The sequence below is a fragment of the Jaculus jaculus genome, chromosome 2, assembly GCF_020740685.1.
Source record: "Jaculus jaculus isolate mJacJac1 chromosome 2, mJacJac1.mat.Y.cur, whole genome shotgun sequence".
Classification (NCBI taxonomy): domain Eukaryota; kingdom Metazoa; phylum Chordata; class Mammalia; order Rodentia; family Dipodidae; genus Jaculus; species Jaculus jaculus.
The window spans coordinates 98,176,463-98,196,901 of record NC_059103.1 but is presented as its reverse complement, the minus strand read 5'-3'; the positions used below and the strand labels follow the sequence as shown (position 1 = coordinate 98,196,901).

The following is a 20,439-nucleotide window of genomic DNA, read 5'->3' as shown; positions in this document are numbered from 1 at the left end:
ACATTCAGTCTCACTTTCCATTTCAGGAAGCAAGTGTGACACTGTCTGTTCTGCTCATGGCAAGGTGATTAAGACAATCCATTATATAATGTAAAGAAAAACAGAAAATTATGAAGTCAAATATTTTTAAAATATAAAAATGTTTTCATCCAAGCTGCAATCATGATGAAAAATTAAGAATACCAGAAATGGTAGTTATAAAGTTTATAAAGAGTTAGATATGCCATTCTAAAGCACAGCTAGTAAACCTGATTCCCTGTGATAGTTACAAAAGGACCAGGATTCTTTTTCTTTGATATTTTGTAGGATACATTAGCCATGCAAGGGACACCCTAGGTCAATAGTGATTTCACTTAGCCTTACAAAAAGAAAGTGTTAATATTCAAGGTGATTTTCAAAATGGTTAGAATAGCATTTTGATGTCAGTAGTGAACCAGTGGTCATGGAGAAGCAGAGGTTTAAAACAGTGCTGTTCAAAGTGCAGCCAAGAACCAGAGTTAGTCTACAACTGTTAACTGAATCACTTGGAAATATTTGCAGCTGGTTTGCAGGAATTTGTATGTTTGCTGAATCAATAATCAAAACTCAAAACTTCAATTAAGCCTCTCATTGTCATTTTGATTACATGTTCAAAGTATCATGCAACAACAGATAAGAATAAACAAAAAAAATTAGTCCTTTATCACAGATCATTAGGAAGGGAATCATTTAATATGTTCTCAGTGCTGCATACATCAAAGTTAATAGCAAGCCTTAACTAATTACAAAAAAAGTTCCAATAGCCCTACTGTCCACCTGTTTGAATTGAATGGGTGGAGCCAGGACACTGCTAATTTTTAAAGCTCTCCAACGAGCTTATGGTCAATATTTTATTTATTTATTTATTTACTTATTTGCAAGTGGGGGTGGGGGGATAGTGAGACAATGAATGGGGCACCAGGGCCACTAGCCACTGCAAACAAACTTCAGATACATGCTTCGCTTTAGTGTATCTGGCTGTACATGGGCACTGGAGAATAGAACCTGGATTGTTAGGCTTTGCAGACAAGTGCCTGAATCACTGAGCAATCTCTCCAGCCCCTTCCAACCAACCAGTGTTAATATGTAGTCAAAGCTGAGTTAAAGCATTGCTAACCAGTATCCTGGGAATTTCTTCCTGAAACACAAATACTGTTAATTCAGACAATGACATTTACACAATTAAGTGTAAATATACATTGAGCCACAAAAGTAATTACGTTTTTCTTAGGCTTTTCTAGAAAGGTCTGAATGTTACAAATAGCAAACTCTCAACAACTGCTTCTTAGAGGGCATCTCATACCGGCTCAGCAATCCCAGACCCTGCCCTACAGTGTCTCGTTTTCTATGCTCTTTCATGAGCTACCCTTACACCTGTTTAAATATCTCTGATGATGGTGTCTAAAAGAAAAATCTGAGTAAATGACAGGTGCTTACATAATTTATTCATCCTCCAAAGCCTGTGAAGAGACCATGCAAGTGGGAGAACAAAAAGATGACAGAGAGGACACACTAGTGACAAACTGCTGGACAGTGACACCTGCCAGAGCCACCAGCACAGACGGGAATTGGGCAAACGAGCAGCAGACGAAGAGCTGGCTAGCATCTGAAGCCCTCGAGCCCCACCCTGCTCAGCATGCTCCCTTTCACGAAGGGCTTATTTCTAGCCTGCCTTTCCTCTTCCCAGCTACAGTGTACTCAAGCCAGAGCTAGTCTGGTTTTCCTGCGATTAGTATTAATTATAAACCAGCAATGGCCTGTTAGAATTTATCATAAAATAGAATGATAAAAAGGGGCACAAACAAAATCAGAAGGTTGTGTGTACAGAGAGGACATTTAGCCTTTCCTTCAAGTCCTTTTCTTTCTGTCCAGTGAAATTGGAAAGAAACACTAATAAAAATAAGAAAGCAGTCACTGAACCTTATGTGCTTGGGGGAAAAACAGGAAGAAATCACCTTTCCTCTCTTTTAAATTTCCAGATAAATGCCAACCAGATAGATAGCCTCTGACATACAAACTTTGCTACAAGAATTAAATTTCAACTTGACTGCCTAGACTCAGCAGACACTTCTCCTGTTGAAACATTTCAGACTAATACACAAAGTCTCTGGGAGCTAAAAAGGCTGAGCAGTTCTCTCTCATGTCATCCAAACATCCAGGGTAGAGGCTCTCAGAGTAGAGCTGCACCCACTACCATGCAGATTAGCCAGGCATCACGGAGCAGAGATTCTGAGTCAGCACAAGGGAGACAGGCCTAGAATCTAAATTTTTAACAAGCATTATAAGTGGTTCGGTGGTTCCAATTTAAATGGTTCAAGGATGACTGAGGAAAACGGAAGAAGGATGGCAGACAAAGGGTGTAGGAATGAAATAGCACCCACAGCTATGTTTCAGATGGATTCAAAGGCTGTAGACAAAACTTTCAGTTAGGGTTGAAAAGAGCACAAATGAGGAAGGCTGCAGAGTCAAAGGTGGCAGGGAAAGCTGCCTGGCAAAGCAGGACAAACAAAGGGACACTCAGAGCCAGACAGGAGGAAAGGGGCCAATCCAAAGCTGTGGGCCTCATGAGTAAGAGGTTTCATCATCACATGGTTAAAAGACACACTTGGAATAACTTTATGATAGCATATAACTTCTGTAGCTTTTTCAACTCCTGAAAGACTACTGGGCCTGAATTCTGAAACATACTCACACTATCTTCTGTTATAACTTAAACCATAAAGAGAAATGATTTTCATGGCATTTACTTCAGTCATCTATTAGGATTAAATAATTTGACACCAAAATCAGGGCTCCTGTTGTGGGTTTCTTACCTAGAAAACTCCAAGAGAATACTTAGGATAGTCAGGCCAAGAGGCAGAAAGCAGAATAGTGGTTATTGGAGGAGGAGGAGGCAATGGCAGGTGATGGTGCTGTTTGGGTGAACAAAAAACTGATTCTCTGGATACTCTGAAAGGTTGAAGTGGCAAAGTTTGTGCTGTGAATTTTACTACAATGAGAATAATTCAATGGTGATAGTACCCTAGCTGTTTTTGAAAGATACTAGAAGAAAAGCCATCAGAATCCACATCAGAGTCTTAGAAGGAAAAATTAGAAGCCCATTAGAAATGCAAACCATCAGCCAAGTCTTTAGGACAGATGAAAGTTATTCAAAAATAAAATTTTTTTAAGATATACCTCATCTTCATCATTTCGTGCTTTCTTCGTGGGAACACCACCTTCCTACAAAAGAAAAGAACAGTATTTACAGCTATAACATTTCATAATGTTATAAATATGTACTGCAGGCAATAAAAACACACCCACTACCATGCTTGGTTAAGACATTGTCCAGAACCGGATCTCACCAGAGTGCTTGTCAGTACTGTGTGGTCGGCCCCTCCCTTAGCATGGGACACAGGATCAAAGTGTTTTATAAAATAAATTATCAGAAAAGCCAAATCTCTTTCAAGTATAGTTCCCAAGTTTTTATAAAACAAGCAAAGGCTCTGCTCAGTCTTCAAAGAAAGATTGGCAGTTTCCAGTGATTACGCTTAAAACAGTCATTTCATTATTGAAATGAAACTCCAGGGAGCATGACTAACCAGCCATGAAAGTGCTCAGCTACACCTCCTGCCTGTGAGTTCTACCAAGGTGTGATTAGTATGCCTACACTAAGCATTTTTAAATGAAACCAGACTGTGTGGAGGATTGGGAAGAAAAATTATCATTCACAAATGTACATCCAGTCTACTTAGCATTTACACAGCAAAATGACTACTTATGAAGAAACAAAATAAGCAAAAAATAAAATATTTCTGGAGCCAGGTATGGTGGTACATGCCTTTAATCCCAACACTATGGAGAAGGCAGAGGCAGGAGGATTGCTGTGAGTTCAAGGTCAGCTGGTAATTACAGAGTGAGTTACAGGTTAGCCTGGGATACAGTGAGATTCTACCTTGAAAAACTCAATAAATAATCTTGCAAGGAGAAGGGCCCTGAAACATCATTTCTGTTGCTCTAAAACTCTACATCCCAAAACACAAAGGGCAAAACTTCTAGTCATGACTGACTTAATAGCAGGGAAACCTATGGATATAACCACCATGTGGATCAATTTCAGTGTCTCCAGAATTCAGAGGCATTTCACATTACAATTTGCCCTGCCCTCTCCTCAATTTTGCTCAACCCCAAATTCCAAATCCTTCAAACCTATCTCCTTAGGCAGAATGTTATTTCCACAGAGATTTTTCTTTTTTGTTCCACCTCCATTCTTACTCATTCCATGACTCTCAAAAATGCAGCTTCATTATTCTTACTTTTATGGGGTACACAGATTTTATTATAGTGAACCACACACAAGGCCACCACCAGTCACTCTTCATCCAGCCTTTGGCTTTATAATACTTAACACTATGTGACTGTTCTCTTCCATGGCTGTCTGTTTGGTCTTATCTCTCCCAGCTGAGAATGAACTGCACCATCTTAATCAGCACTGCATGCCCATGCCTGATAAAGTGTGTGGCTAATGATAAGCGCACAAAGATTATTTACCCAACAAATACATGAAAACAAAATGTACACACTTCAGCCAAAGGTAAAGAGAGGAGTTGGGAAACATGTGATGTAGTTTTGATAGTTCAATGAACAAAACTAAACACACCACCTGACACTCAAGGAGACACACAAAGTAACAGAGTTATTTCTGTGGTTTCTGGTTTCTTTCTCTCTGAAGATTGCATAACTCCTCATCCTAGAACAGAACATTTAGAGTAATGGGCTGGGCACTACACAAGAGAAGTGAAGTACACAGCTCTGGAGTTCAAGCGCCTAAGTTCAACACCACCTCACAATAACCTACATGTGTGGCCAAGGGCAAACAATAATGCATGTCAAGCACTGAGCACAGTACCTGAATGCCCCGATATTAGGCCTTTTCACTTCTCCAGGAAGAGTGTTTGGGATACTCCTACTTGACTGTCACAATAATAACTATTAAGTGACACTGAGTTTCAGGAGAGTAGTCAGTGAAGCACACCATTTTCCCCAGCCTTATTTCTCTAACACTTATTTCATAAACTGGTTCAGGAACCTGAGCTCTGTGAACAGAAAGGCCAGTTAACAACTTGGCTCTGGCACTTACTAGCTGTGTGATATTGGGCAAGTTAACAAAAAGCCTTTAGCTTCAGTGCCCTTCGAGATAATAAGTAACAGCAACTCATAAGGATTAAAGGAAATAGTATGTTCACAAGGTGATAGAAAATAGAAATCATCCAAAAATGTTAACTATATGATTATCAAAAATAAACCCATTAATTTCTTACCTTGTTATACTTCAGTCTTTATTTCCTACCAAATCCGAAGCTTTACAAATCTCTAACATCCCTTTCTCCTACCATCACACAAATGTTAATTCATAAAGGAGGCTTACAACCTGCTGTAACTCCAGTTTCTCTTCCTGACTGCCAATCTCATTCTTTCCTTTTAAGGAGATCCGCAGAAGCATTTTAACATGCTAGTAGAGGTACTACTTTCACGCCACTCTCCAAGAAGTTTCCCATCACCAAAACAAATTAAAAGAATACCTCTTTAGAGTCCACATTCAGAGGAATATCGTGGAAGGGGGAAATGTAGTGACCAGCTACATTCTCTGTAAAGGAAAACCAATATAATTAAAGCAACGGACCCCCTCTTCTTTATAGTAATAACATCCTATCTAACTTTGAGCTTATATGGTTTTTCAAAGCTAACTTTACAAATTTATACCTTAATTCAGCTTTGGAAGAGTTAGTTCCTTCCTATCTGAAGACCAAACAGAATTAATTACCACTAAACCATACTTAGTTGCTGAAATTATTTAATTAAAACATTTTATGTGGCTTACAACTCTTTAAGCAGGAAATTAAAAGAAGAAAAGCAGAAAAAGTACACAGAGCTCCTGCCAAAAGGGAGGCGAGAGGGTTTGGTAAAGCCCACCCTATGACCCAAATGGGATCATTTACAGATTCTGAATGGGTGCTGAGCTAGCCAGCTATGACTCTAAAATTCGGTACTGAGCATACCAACCACAATGTCAGGATCACACTTAAACCTTCCAGGAATGCTCCTTCCCAGGGAGGGGGCTCAGGTTGCAAAAACAAATTTTAATAGCAGAAACTATCTTATCTTAGAAGTGTCTCTTTCTCTCTCTCTCTTTGGGTTTTTGAGGTAGGGTATCACTCTAGCCTAGGCTGACCTGGAATTCATTATGTAGTCTCAGGGTGGCCTTGAACTCACATCTTAGAAGTTTTATTTTTATTTATTTAATTGAGAGAGAAAGAGGTAGAGATAGAATGGGTACACCGGGGCCTTCAGCCACTGCAATTAAACTCCAGAAGCATGTGCCACTTTGTGCACCTGGCTTACGTGGGTTCTGGGAATCGAACCTGGGATCTTTGGCTTTACAGGTTAGTGCCTTAACTGCTAAGCCATCCCTCCAGCCCACATCTTAGAGGTTGTATACTGAAGCATGCATTTAAAATATCAAGGGAGTGCAGAGATGGATCAGTGGTTAAGACACTTGCCTGCAAAGTCCAATAAGCTAGGTTCTGTGCCCCAGTACCCATATAAAGCTAGATGCACAAAGTGGTGTGTGCATCTGGCGTTCATGTGCAGCAGCTACAGACCTTGGTTCCTTCTTTTGTTTGCTCACTATGTTTGCAAATAAATAAATTTAAAATACTTTCAAGGGACTGGGGCTCAGACATTACAGGTACTTGCTGGGAAGGCCTGCTAGCCCAGGTTCAATTCCCCAGACACTCAAGATGAGCATGTAGCTGCAGCAGTAACAGACCCTGGTCCATTGATATACACACACATATGTGCATACACACAAGTGCACATAATAAAAAGCAAATGCTACTTAAATACATGCAATGATCCAACATACACTTTCACTGGATTATTTCTATTTCCAAAAACTGAGTTTATTATAGCCATGCAAAATTTTCACTTTGGAATTTTCTAAGCCAGAGTATGTTTTACTTCTCTCCCACTATCACTTACCTTAATTTTCAACTTCCGGATTTAATAGTATTTTAATAAAATAAAAAAGGACTGGCTGACACTCTTAATATCAGTGGATAACATCCAGAACTTGGTTTCTAAATACTAAGTGGAGAAGGCTCCCTGGAAGAGGAGCTGATAGTCATACTGGAACAAAGACTACATACGATGAGCCTGGACATCTCACAGGGTCACAGGTACGGCTTAGCAGTAGGCAGACCACTGGCCTCACACGTACCAGAATCTAGATTGGATACCTGGCACTATTTTTTTAAAAAAAAGGTTAAAATACTATCCTGAGAGCCAGGCACAGTGGTATGGCACTTCAATCCCAGCTATGCTAAGAGGCTGAGGCAGGTGGATTTGCCTGAGCCCAGAAGTCTGCATACACCCTGGGCAACACAGGAAAACCTTGTTAAAGTAAAAAGAAACACACAAAACTTCAACCAAGTACTCAACGAAAAGCTGGAGACATGTTAAAGGGAAATGCCAGGCAACTTCAGAGAGCTTTCAAAAACCTAAAACCAAACAATCTAATAAACAGCATAAATAATGGATTTAGAACCCAAAGTGTAAAATAAGTATATAAGAATAACCAATGATACATTGTCAGAACTCTCTGTTTTTGTTGTTTGTTAATTGTTGTTTTGTTTTTTCCAAAGTAGGGTTTCCCTCTATTCTAGGCTGACCTGGAATTCACTCTGTAGTCTCAGGCTGGCCTTGAACTCGCAGCAATCCTCCTACTTTGGCCTCCCAAGTGCTGGGATCAAAGGAGTACACCACCACACCTAGTCAATTTGTTCCTTTTTGAGGGAGGATCTCAGTGTAGTCCAGGCTGACCTGGAAGTCATTCCATAGCCCAGCCTGGCCTTGAATTCACAGGAATTATCCTGCCTTAGCTTCCCCAGTGCTGGGATTATAGGTGTAAACCATGATGCCGAGTGTCACAATGATACAAAAAAATGACTGAATAAATTTGTCAAGGGGAACAAAAACTAAGAAATTATAACATTGGACAAACTAAGAAAATACATTTGAATGTAATGTCACACACTGAACTGAAGGCTGAAATGGAAAGAGGACATTAGTGGGAGACAAGTGAGATCAGAACTAATCTGAGTTCCTGCAAGGGCATGCAGCTGCGCTGGTGTCCCAGAGGACCTCTCAGTTTGGTTAAGAGCACGTACCAGTCCTGGATTCTGGGTTTGAACAACCATACAAAGGCAATGAAGCATGGTGGGATTAAGAGAAACAGGGTGAGAGGTACACTGGAGCTCTGTCTTTTCAAACTCCAGAAGTACTCCAAAGCTAAGTGTGGGGGTACATATCTAAAATTCAGCATTCAGGAGGTTATGGCAGGAGGACTGTTTTGAATTGGAGGCTATCATGAACTACATGGTGAGTACCAGGTCAGGGCTATATGGCAAGACCTTGTCTCAAAAATATATATAAATAGATAAAAATGAAGGAATAGATATGACAGTATATGAAGCAGGTTTAATAAACAACAGCAAATAAATAATAAACCCTGAGGGAGGCTAGGAATATGGCTCAGTGGTTAAAACATTTTTTTTTTTTTGCAAAGCCTGTCAGCCTGGGTTCAATTCTCTAGCCACTCACATAATGTAAGCCAGATACAAGAGTAATCCAAACATCTCTTATTTGTCTGTAGCAGTCAGAGGTCCTGGCATACATGCACACAGGCAGGCAGACACACACACAAATTAATTGTTTAAGAAAGGAGGCAGGTCACAAATAATCATAATTAGCCTTGGCGATAGCACCCCCTCACCTCTCCCAAACTACCTGCACTTAGCACCTGTCACTGGGACTGAGTTCTGAGGGAAAAGGTTTGGCTGCTGGTTCTTGTTTTTGTCTTATTATACTCTCTACTGATTCCCCAGCATGTGGAGAAGTAGCCAGTACTCAGGTATCACTCAAGAGTTGCTTCCTATTTCATGATATCCCCTTAGACTTAGGGTTTCCTCTTCCACGCTGGCTGGTAACATGGCAACCACTGACGGTTGTGTGCACAAGGCAGAGGTAAGCACACTGTGGGAACACAGAAAACCTGTGCTAGGTTCCATCTATCACACTCTCTCATCATTTCACGAGGGTGCATGTCAAAAAAGGCTTCACTTGTACATTCTACATCAGATTTTAAATTATCTGATGGATTTTCAACGTTATTTCTGAGTAGAACAAGAAAATTACCGATTTTTAGATGATCACTGTAAACAAGTGAATGACTAGTCACTATTTACTGACTCAAATAATGTAAGTACTAGAAATTACCGGTTCATGAAATGGTATTTCATAAATAAACAAAAAAAAAATGAGCAAAAGTGAAAGCAACTACTGAAAAAAAAAAATAAAATGTTCCCTGTTCTCAGATAATAATACTTTCATGAAAAACATTTGAAATTCAAGCTCTTGGGTTGGAAAGATGGTTCAGCAGTTAATGCTGCTTGCCTGCAAAGTCTGACAGCCTGAGTTCAATTCCCCAGTTCCCATGTAAAGCCACATGCACAAAGTGGTGCATGATTGGAGAGTTTGTTTGCAGTGGCATGCTTATTTTCTCCCTCCCTCTCTCTCTCTCTCTCTTTCCCCTCTAAAAAATATTTTTAAAAAATTAAAAATAAAAAAAATAAAATTCAAGTTCTCTTCTTTCTCATTTCTTTTTTCCTATTTAGTACTTTTCCTTAAATAAATTCATTCGGTAAGTATTTGCTGAACACATATACTATATCAAACACTTTTTATCAGGAATACAAATTCCAGCTCCCACTCTCATGTAGGTTAGATTCCAACGGGGGAGAGAAGCAATGAGTATGCACAAACCACAGCAGGTGGATAGCAGTGCATGGGAAAACAAATCAGGGCAAAGGAAGAGTGAGTAGTGGATGTTTCATCTGAGCAGACAGGTTAGAGCTCTCTCTCAGGCACTAGCCCGAACAAAGTGGGAAAGAGGGTGAAGCAGATGTGAAGAAAGGAGCATTGTAGGCAGAGGAAGCCCAGGTGCTGAGCAGAGAACAGCTCAGACATTAAGAAACATCAAGCCAGGTGTGGTGGTGCACGCCTTTAATCCCAGCACTTGGGAGGCCAACCTGAGACTACATAGTGAATCCCAGATCAGCCTGGAATAGAATGAGACCCTTCCTTGAAAAACAAAACAACGGGCTGGAGAGATGGTTTAGCGGTTAAGCGCTTGCCTGTGAAGCGTAAGGACCCCAGTTCGAGGCTCGGTTCCCCAGGTCCCACGTTAGCCAGATGCACAAGGGGGCGCACGCATCTGGAGTTCGTTTGCAGAGGCTGGAAGCCCTGGCGCGCCCATTCTCTCTCTCTCTTCCTCTATCTGTCTTTCTCTCTGTGAATGTCACTCTCAAATAAATAAATAAAAAAAAGAAAAACAAAAATAATAATAAAAGAAACATCAAGACCAGACTTGCAGGGACACCATGACCAAAGGCTGGCAGTGTAAAGAGGCCAAATGCTCAATGACTTTGTATTCAAAGTGATATTTCAAATTTCTTCTGAATAAAGAAAAAACACTGGGGTTTTGAACTGGTCCTGAACATCTTAAAGGAGCCAATGCGACTTCTGTATGGAAAGCAGACTGAGGGTGAAGTGATAGTCAGTAAGGATGAGGGTGGCCAGGACACCTTGGCAGGGGTGAAGCAGAGAGAAAGAATTGTCTTCTGGGTCCATTTCAAACACTAGATATGCTAGTGACAAGAATGGCTTCTATGTCCGGTGGGGAAGGGGCAGAGGCAAGTGGTACAACACTACAGTGAGGAGGATCAGGTTCTGCTTCTGTTCTGTGAAACAGGAGCGTGACCACGGTTAACAACAGTATCTCGTGTTCTGAAAAATGGCTAGAAGAGTGGCTTCTAGCGCCGTCACTACAGAGAAATAATCATATTTGAGGTGATTAATACGCTAATTATCTTCATTTGAGCAAGACAGAGAAACAAACTGGGCAGGGGTGGGAGATCAGGACTGCCATCATGCCTGTGACCTGTAATATGCTTCAGAGTTAAACAGAAATACTTAGCTACACATGTAAAGCATGAGTTCAAGAAGACATGAGGCAAAGGGAACAAGTCTGGGAACCATAGGTAACACCTAACAGTAGGGGATGGACTCAGTACTCATTAGAACAGCAGCTATGGTCAGTTAATTCCCATCAGTGGTCCATATCCAGCCCATGGCCCGTTTCTGCTTTTGTAGGTTCTATCTTGCTGAAACACAGCTACACGCATGCCCTTACTATCAAGGGCTGCACCTAAAGTGGCAGTGCTGAGCAGTGGTGGTTCACACGGACTACAACGCTTCCTATCTGGTCCTTTACAGAAAAGTTTGCTAATCCCTGCCCAGAGAGGCAGTACAGAAAAGTTAGCCTAGAATTAAACATGGGCTATTTCAAAAATTGGCGTTCAGAAATACGAGAAGTGTCCAGCAAGGGAGAACATGAAGAAAAGCCATCAAAATAGATACCTGAGAAAGATGCTGTGCCAGGGGAAAGGGCAAGGGCAGGAGTAAGAAGAAGGGGAAAGGGAAAGGAAGTGTTTTAAGGTAGAAAGGGGTCAACTGTGAAGACCCCTACTGACAGGGCATGTGAGAGAGAACTTAAAATTGAGTATTAAATTTGAATCATGGGGGCTGGAGAGATGGCTCAGCAGTTAAAGTACTTGCCTGCAAAGCCTAATGATCTGGGCCTGATTCCCCAGTGCCCGCATAAAGATACACAAAGTGGCACATGAGTCGGGAGTTTGTTTGCAGTGGCTGGAGGCCCTGATGTGCCCATTCTCTCTTCTTTCTCTGATTGCTAATTAATTAATTAATTAATATGAATAAACAGAAGTGTGTAGCATGGGGGTCATGGTGACCTTCACAAGGGAAGTAAGGTACAGTGATAGTAGACAAAAGCAGAGCTGAGGTGATCCTTGGCTATGTGGTTTAAGAATAAGAAACTAGAAAGGGTGAAAGAATTCTGCATAATCGGGCTGGAGAGACAGCTTAACAGTTAAGGCCCATGGCTGCCTAAGGACCCAGGTTCAATTGCCTAGCACCCATGTAAGCCAGATGCATAAGGTGGCACATGTGTCTGGAGTTCATCTGCATGGCTAGTGGCCCTGGCACACTCATTCTCTCTCTGTCTCTCTCAACTAAATAAATATATTTTTTTAACTTAAAGAAAGAAAGAAAGAATTCTACACAATGGGAACAAGCTTGTTGAAGGGCCAGCTTCCAGTAGAGATGAACAGGGGAGCATCTGGCTGTGCCTGGGGTTCCTAAATGTCAAAAGGCAGAGATGGGGCATCAAGCCCACAAGCAGGCCATCCTACTTCCCTTTCAACATTCCAGTTTTTGAAAAGGAACTAATGTACCTGTCAGACCCCAGACATAAGGTAAACAGTTGTGTACTGTTGACAGTAAGAATAAATGAGGCCCTTTGTTGAGGTTCACACTCCATGCTTACCCTTCCTCCTCCTGTATCAACATGCTCACAGTGCCCACGGTACTTACTGCAAAGCAACTTGGCTTCCTCCTAAGCTATAGTCTTTTGGCACACAGACTTAGCTGATGCATCGTAACCATACATCCATCTTCTAGACACCTCTTTTACAAAATATTTTGCAGTCTCAATCTCAGAGAGCTCCCTTGTTATGTTAGGATTACCCCTTTTTACTCTCACTATCACATTAATAGGGTACTTTATTAGGAGAGAAAAGATAAATGGTTGAAGTCACTATATCATTTTGTCTTGGATTATTGTTAAAAATCAGTCTTCACCCCTAGACATAAATTAATGAATTCTATCACACCCATCAACAAACACAAGACATGGCCAGTGTCCAGATTCCCCTTCAACTGGTCTAAAATTACATTTTATTTTATCATTGTGTAAGTTAACTATTGTTTCGTCTCAGGTTGCTGAAAATTTATGACTTGTACTAGTACATGAAAAAATTGAACAGAATGTGGAACCTCTATCTGATATTATGTTATACCAAATAGCTACATTTATGCCAAGTACCAACACACACTCATACACCATTGTTAGAACTAATCATAAAGATTCTTATAGGAAGATTTACTAATAGATAAAACTAGTTTTTTTCAAAATAAATCACAAGGTATTTATACTTCACAGTACTTCATTTAGCAAAATAGGCTGATTTAAAGGCTATATACACTGAAAATAAATCTGTATGTTTTTTAAATATTTTAAAATATTTTATTTATTTATTTGCAAGCAGATAGTGATATAGAGAAGACATACACAGAGAGAGAATGGGCACACCAGGGCCTCCAGCCACTGCAAACAAACACCAGATGCATATGCTACTTTGTGCATCTGGCTTTACGTGGGTATTGGAGAATTTAACCCAGGTCATTATGCTTTGCAGGCAAGCACCTTAACTGCTAAGCCATCTCTCCAGCCCAAATCTACTTTTTCTGTATTCATACAATAGCTATTATGTTCTAATATGTCATTCTAGTTCTATGCTATGGGCCAGCTTATAAAGGTTACAGGATTATTCACAGCAAGTTTTGCTAAATCCAAACACATGGCATTTTCAATGGCACACATGCTACAATTCTACTCAAATGATGGACTTAACAAAAAAATTTCTGGTAATTTCAACCTAAGTCCATACCTGTTATACATGATAGGCCTGACTGAAAAAGGACAGAGTGATTCTCAACCCAAATAAAAGTAACCTGAGGGTTGAAGAGATGGCTCAGCTACTGCAAAGCCTAACAAGCTGGATTTGATTCCCCAGCACCCATGTACAGCCAAATGCACAAAGTGGCATCTGCATCTAGAGTTCACTTGCAGCAGCTAGGGTCCTGGTATGCCCATTTTGTGTCTGTCTGCCTCCCTTTCTCTCTCCCTTTTACAAACACACACTCTCTCTCTTGTTAAATAATAAACTCGTTAAATAAATAAACTAAAATATTTTTAAAGTAACCTGAATTATCCACACACTGTTTCTTTAAGTAAACCAGTCTAATATCCCTTAGTAACATGAATACAAATTATGAAAAAAGAATACAAATTATGGAAATATAGCTTTTGCCTAGCCTTTAAGAAACGTTTAAAATATAAACTAACAAAACCGAACAGGACAACAACAACAAAAAAAAAAACATGCAGGATAGCTAAGGAATAAAAACATACAGTACAAGTTTTGTTTTTTGGTTTTGTTTTTTTTTTTTTGGTTTTTCGAGGTAGGGTCTCACTCTGGTCCAGGATGACCTGGAATTAACTCTGTACTCTCAGGGTGGCCTTGAACTCATGGCAATCCTCCTACCCTCTACCTCCCGAGTGCTGGGGTTAAAGGCGTGCGCCACCACACCCGACTCAGTACAAGTTTTATATAAACAAGTTTAGTTCATTATGATTTTAGTTCATTTAAGACTGTAAGGCTGTATCTAAGTAAATTCCTGAGACCCAAGAAATAAAAATTGAAACACTATCCAATAATTCAATTTTATATCAATTTTAATTTCAATTTCTTAGCAAAACTGAGCAAAGAGATTTCACTTGAGGTGAGATGCCATCCCCTGGTTAGTCAAGTGAATGGTGAAGCCAGGACAAAAATCTAAGTGTGCTGATTGCTAGTCTGCAACTGTTACTGTAACACAGTGGCTTCAGGAAACTAGACATCACCCAAACTGAGTACCCTGAAACTCTGGCATACTAAGATGTTCTGAGAAATATGCACTCCACGTTCAAAAGTATGGGGCAAGTTACCCGACATGAGAATTTTCCAAAACTTTAATATGAACATTATTATCTTCCAAGAAGGTAATAAAATGAGAAGCACTCTAACTTATTAAATTATGAAGCCTTCCATGTGAAAGAAACCTAATAATATCTCAAATGATGCTTGGGTGCAACTAAAAATAGTTTGGAACATGATTACTGTGCCCAAGCTTGTCAGTCCATGGTTTAATACAATGAGGTAAGAAGTGTTGAAGATCAGCCACGAGTTACTAACAAGGCCAATGAGGCAGCCAAGAGGCCTGCTGATCCAGGATGCTTTCTCCACTAGCACCTTGTCTCACTGCAATACATTTCTACGAAGTTCAACACCAATTTATTATTTGTAATGGCAATAAAGAGAGACTATTGAGATGGAGCTCAAAAATATTCCATCTTGGGCTGGAGAGATGCCTTAGCAGTTAAGGCGTTTGCCTGCGAAGCCAAAGGATCCCAGTTTGATTCTCCAGGACCCACATAAGCTACATGCACAAGGGGGCACATGTGTCTGGAGTTCCTTTACAGTGGCTAAAGGCCCTGGCATGCCCATTCTCTCTCAAATAAACAAATATATATTCAAAAATATTCTACCTCCTCCTGTGCTGGCAATTCAGGAACTTGGGAGTATATATAGGAATTTATATTTGTAAACTATTTCCACTTTAATAACACTGGATAGCAATTTTTAACCCAATAATGTGGTGGTTTGATTCAGGAGACCTCCATAAACTTAAGTGTCCTGAATGCTATTCCACTGGTGGCAATTTTGGAATTGGCGCCTCCTGGAGGTGATGTATTGTTGGGGATGGGCTTATGGGTGTTATAACCAGCTTCCCTTTGCCAGTGCTTGGCCCACTCTCCTGCTGCAGTTGTCTACCTGATGTTGGCCAGGAGGTCATGTCTACCCTCTGCTCATGCCATTGTTTCCCCCTGCCATCATGGAACTTCCCCTTGACTCTATACGGAAAATTAAACCCTTTCCTCCCACAAGCTGCTACAGTAGGGTGTGTTAAGCCAGCAACAAGAAGGTTAACTGCAACAAGTGCTACACTCATGTTTTTTTTTTCTATCTTTCCTTCTTTTTTTTTCGGAGGGGGGGGTGGTTCAAGGTAGGGTCTCACTCTAGCTCAGGGTGACCTGGAATTCACTATGCAGTCTCAGAGTGGCCTTGAACTCATGGTGACCCTCCTACCTCTGCCTCCCAAGCACTGGGATTAAAGGTGTGTGCCACCATGCCCGGCATGATTTTCTTTTAAGTGAAACACATTTTATCCTTGTACTGCTTATAGATACCTGGTACTGCATATAATCATTATTTGACCATTTTTTAAAAGGGACATAAAAAACTTATATTTATTTATGGGCCTAGCATTGTAATTTATGCAATGTGTTTACGATGAAATCAAGGCAGCATTTACGTCTCCTCAAATAGTACCATTGGTACCTTTAAGATCTTCTCCTTTAGTTATTGTGACAATCTTTATATAAAGCAGTTTGGGGGCTGGAGAGATTTCTTAGAGGTTAAGGTGCTTGCCCGTGAAGCCTAAGGACCCAGGTTCAATTCCCCAGTACCCATGTAAGCCAGATGCACAAGGTTGTATATGCATCTGGAGTTCATTTGCTAGAGGCCCTGGCATGCCCATTCTCTCACTCTCTTTCTCTATCTCTTTCCCTCAAACAAATAAAACTTAATACTTTAGAGCAGTTTGATCATGGTTTTCCCCTTATCCTACTCACCCTCAAGTAGATTGACTTGTCCAAGCCTTTCACAAATTAATAAACAGTCTGGACCAATGTTGCCATCTGGTGGTTAGTTAAGGAATGATTCAACTCAACCATCTCACATTTAGACTCTCCTTCAAACACCCTTCCCTGCTTTCTAGTTTTTACTCATTTGTCTCAGTATTTTTCCTCCTCCTTTTGTTCTATCTACCTAACTGAATAAAATAAAAGGCAAGTTCATAACATAGTAATTAACTTATTGTAAATACCGAATAATTTCACAATATTAAGCAGAAAGCTAACTGCCATTCAGAATCATTTTTTGTCTATGAAAAACATTCCCAGAATCATTGTATCTTAACCTTTTGAAACATGATTCATTTAGAAATGAGACTTCTTGTTAAAGGTTTCTTTCTTTTTCCTCCTTTTTTTAAAATTTTTTTTAGTTGAGACAAGGTTTCCATTTGTAACTTAGGCTGGTCTCCAATTTGTCATTCTCCTGCCTCTGCCTCCCATGTCCTGGGATTCCAGGTGTGGGCCACCATGCCTCAACTTTCTTAAGCCTTCTCAGTCCAAAGAATGGGCGGGGGATGGGTGGTATAAATGAGAAAATAGTGACCAACTTTAAAGAAAAGAGAAAATTCACTACAAGTTACAAGAATTCAAATAAGCTCCCTTATAAAATAATCCTTGATCCTAAGCCCTGGAAGGCTAACTATAAATTGGAGGTATAAATGATTATAGTTATAAGTAGTATTTAACTTTCACTTTCAGCCCTGTTAGTACTTCACATACACACTGTAAATTTGTTTGTAATCAAAGACAGGGAAGGAGGGGGAAGAGAGGAGAGACAAAAAGACAGAGGGCATGCTACAGCATCTTGCCAATGAAAACGAGCTTCAGGGCTGGAAAGATAGCTTGGCGGTTAAGGTGCTTGCCTGAGAAGCCTCAGAACCCATGTTTGACTCTCCAGATCCAACCTAAACTAGAAGCACAAAGGAAACAAACCCAAGGTCGCACATGCCCACTAGGTGACCCAGTGTCTGGAGTTCGATTACAGCGGCAGAGGCCCTGGCCAATTCTCTCTCTCGCTCTTTTAAAAACAAAAAAAGAAAGAGAGAGAGAGAGAGAGAGAGAGAGAGAGAGAGCGCGAGAGAGAAAGAAGGAAGGAAGGAAGGAAGGAAGGAAGGAAGGAAGGAAGGAAGGAAGGAAGGAAGGAAGGGAAAAAGAAAATGAAGTCCAGATACACAAGCAACTTTGTGCATCTGGCTTTCAGTGGGAACTGGGGAATCGAATCCAGGCCTTTAGGCTTTACAAGTAAGTGTAACTCGTTAGGCATCCTCCCAGCCCCCACAATGCAATTTTTGCTGCCTTATTCTACAGAGGAGAAAAACCAAAGCTTTCCAAGTCCAGAAATTCACCGAGGGGAGGGGGTCCTGCAGGACAAAACTAAATTTCTTCAATCTCCCCGTGCAACAGGGCAAGGCTGAAACAGGCTCTGAAGTCAACGGGGCGAGAAGGCAGCTCAACCCACTGCTCTTTCCACATCACAGGTTAGCTTCCACGGGGAGGCTCGCGGTGCAGGAAAACCTGAGCCCGAAAAGGCGCATTTCCGTCTGGGGAGGCCGGTTCGGTCGCCCTCTGGGCCCCTTCAATTTGGAGGGTTGGAAGAGGAGTGAACAGGAATCCCACTGGCTTCCAGGGTACGAAACTTGTGGGTAGCACGTTTTTCATTCATTCACCTATATTTAGTTGGCAGACACAGCGACAAGCTTCCTTCAGCCATTGTCGGACGTGCGTCACTGCGCCTCCTCGCTCACATTCATTAGCACCCCTCCCTTCCATCCCCTCCCTCATCGGTAAATGCAAGTTTCTGCAAAGTTCTACAGGCCTGCGCACAGGCCCGCGGCTAGCGACAGGAAGCGCCACCTCCCTTCCGGCGCCCGAAGCGGTGACCCCGCCGGCCCGCGACCCGGGCACCGCCCACCGCTCGGGAACACGCCGGGCTCGGAGGAGGCGGACTTGGACGGCGAAGCCCCGCCCGCCGCGACCCCGCTCCCAGCACAGACGGCGAAGCTCCGCCCACCGTTGCCAGCAGGACAGACTGCGAAGCTCCGCCCACCCCGGCCCCCGCTCCCAGCACAGACGGTGAAGCTCCGCCCATCGCTCCCAGGAGACAGCGAAGCTCCGCCCACCCCGGCCCCCGCTCCCAGCAGACGGTGAAGCTCCGCCCATCGCTCCCAGGAGATAGCGAAGCTCCGCCCACCCCGGCCCCCGCTCCCAGCAGACACAGGCGGCGAAGCTCCGCCCACCACTCCCAGCAGGACAGACTGCGAAGCTCCGCCCGCCGCGGCCCCCGCTCCCAGCAGACACAGACGGCGAAGCTCCGCCCACCGCTCCCAGCAGAAGGACACAGACTGCGAAGCTCCGCCCGCCGCGGCCCCCGCTCCCAGCAGACACAGACGGCGAAGCTCCGCCCACCGCTCCCAGCAGAAGGACACAGACTGCGAAGCTCCGCCCACCGCGGCCCCCGCTCCCAGCACAGACGGCGAAGCCCCGCCCACGGCCCCCGCTGGGCTCGGAGCACACACGGCTCCGCCCCGCGCCCTCGGCCGGCTACCCTCAGCCTCCGGCCGCGGGCTACTCACTGAAGAAGACACGGTAGTCCAGCGAGCGGGGCTGGCCGCGCTCCTCCGCGCGGTACAGGGCCATGGCGCGGCGCGGCCCGCCTCCGGCGCTCCCGGGCCCCCGCAGGCTGCCCGCGGCGGCGACCCCCACACGCCACCCGCGGCCGGCGCTCCGCAGCAGCGCGCGCATGGCGTTCCAGGCAGCGACGGCGGCAGCGTTGGTCCTCGCGCGCCTGTGCTGCGCCCGGCCGCTCGCCGGCGCCCCCTGCCGTCTGGAGTCGTCACTTCCGGCACCATGCCGAAGGCCTGCCTGCTTGGCAAAGGCCAGCGCCCCGCTGCTAGCCCCCGGATTCATGCAGATGCCATCAGTCTATCTTATGTTCATTACATTCCAGTAATGCAGTATTGATTACACTGTGCTCGAAACTGTTCTAAGTCCCTGTCCAACCAACCCAGGAGCCCGTCACCGTGAAACATGATTAGGTCTTCTAAAAGCGTGACCTTGACACAGACTTAGCAACAGCCCTATGTGATTTCCTCCTCAACTGCCACCTTCTCCATAGACCTTTTAATATTTAACCAAACGACAGATGACTTCCCAGAAACTGAATACACTACTTCTCTAAGAATGTCCACTTCTGTTTTCCTTCTCCACCTCCATCTCTTTTTTCCTTTTTCATCAAACAAGGTAGCCCAGGCTGGCCTCAAACTCAAGATCCTCCTGCCTCAGCTTTCTCACTGCTGGGATCACAGACATGTACCACCATGCACACCAACCAATAATAACAAGGTCACTACATTTAGAAAGTGTGTTATTACTTTCTGCTACTATTTGCTTATATTTCCACACTCAGTAAACACCATTGTTATTCTAGTTCGTAACAAATACTGACTGTACCACTGCTGCTTCTAAATGCTCTTCTAAATGTAATACACTTGCACCTAACACCGATTGCCTTAATGAGCTTCAGCCTACTTGGCTAAGTTTTACAGTCTAGGCTAAAAAAATGATTAGTCATTGGAATAGTGTGGAACTATGTGGCTGGTTCCTATGCATGGATGATTTCACTCTTTAATTTTAACATGCTATTCTTTACTGCTATTGAGGACATATTGTCTAGCTTTATTTGCAAGCAAATGTCCTAATTTTCCATTTACAGATTTTTTTTTTTGCCTTCACCGCTCACACCTAAAAAAGGTTAAATTCTCAGAATCCCCCTTTGAAGTTTTGAATATTTTATTTGAAACTGAAGTTTTCATACATACAGATATTGA

General features: G+C 42.6%; 1 protein-coding gene across 4 annotated transcripts in view; it reads right to left on the bottom strand.

Moving 5' to 3' along the window:
* Ppa2 (inorganic pyrophosphatase 2) overlaps positions 1-19,354 on the bottom strand; it is an 81,989-nt gene extending 62,635 nt beyond the window's left edge. For 2 of the 4 annotated variants that reach the window (XM_045143723.1, XM_045143724.1), the window contains exons 1-3: positions 18,280-18,409; positions 5,583-5,647; positions 3,196-3,240 (exon numbers count right to left, since the gene is read on the bottom strand). In XM_045143723.1, coding sequence (XP_044999658.1) covers positions 3,196-3,240; positions 5,583-5,647; positions 18,280-18,394 — 225 coding nt within the window. In that variant the 5' untranslated portion in view covers positions 18,395-18,409. Of the gene's footprint in view, positions 1-3,195; positions 3,241-5,582; positions 5,648-18,279; positions 18,410-19,185 lie in introns of those variants that run through there. The other 2 variants (XM_045143722.1, XM_045143725.1) reach the window with 2 other exon arrangements.
* Between the last annotated feature and the right edge of the window lie 1,085 nt (positions 19,355-20,439).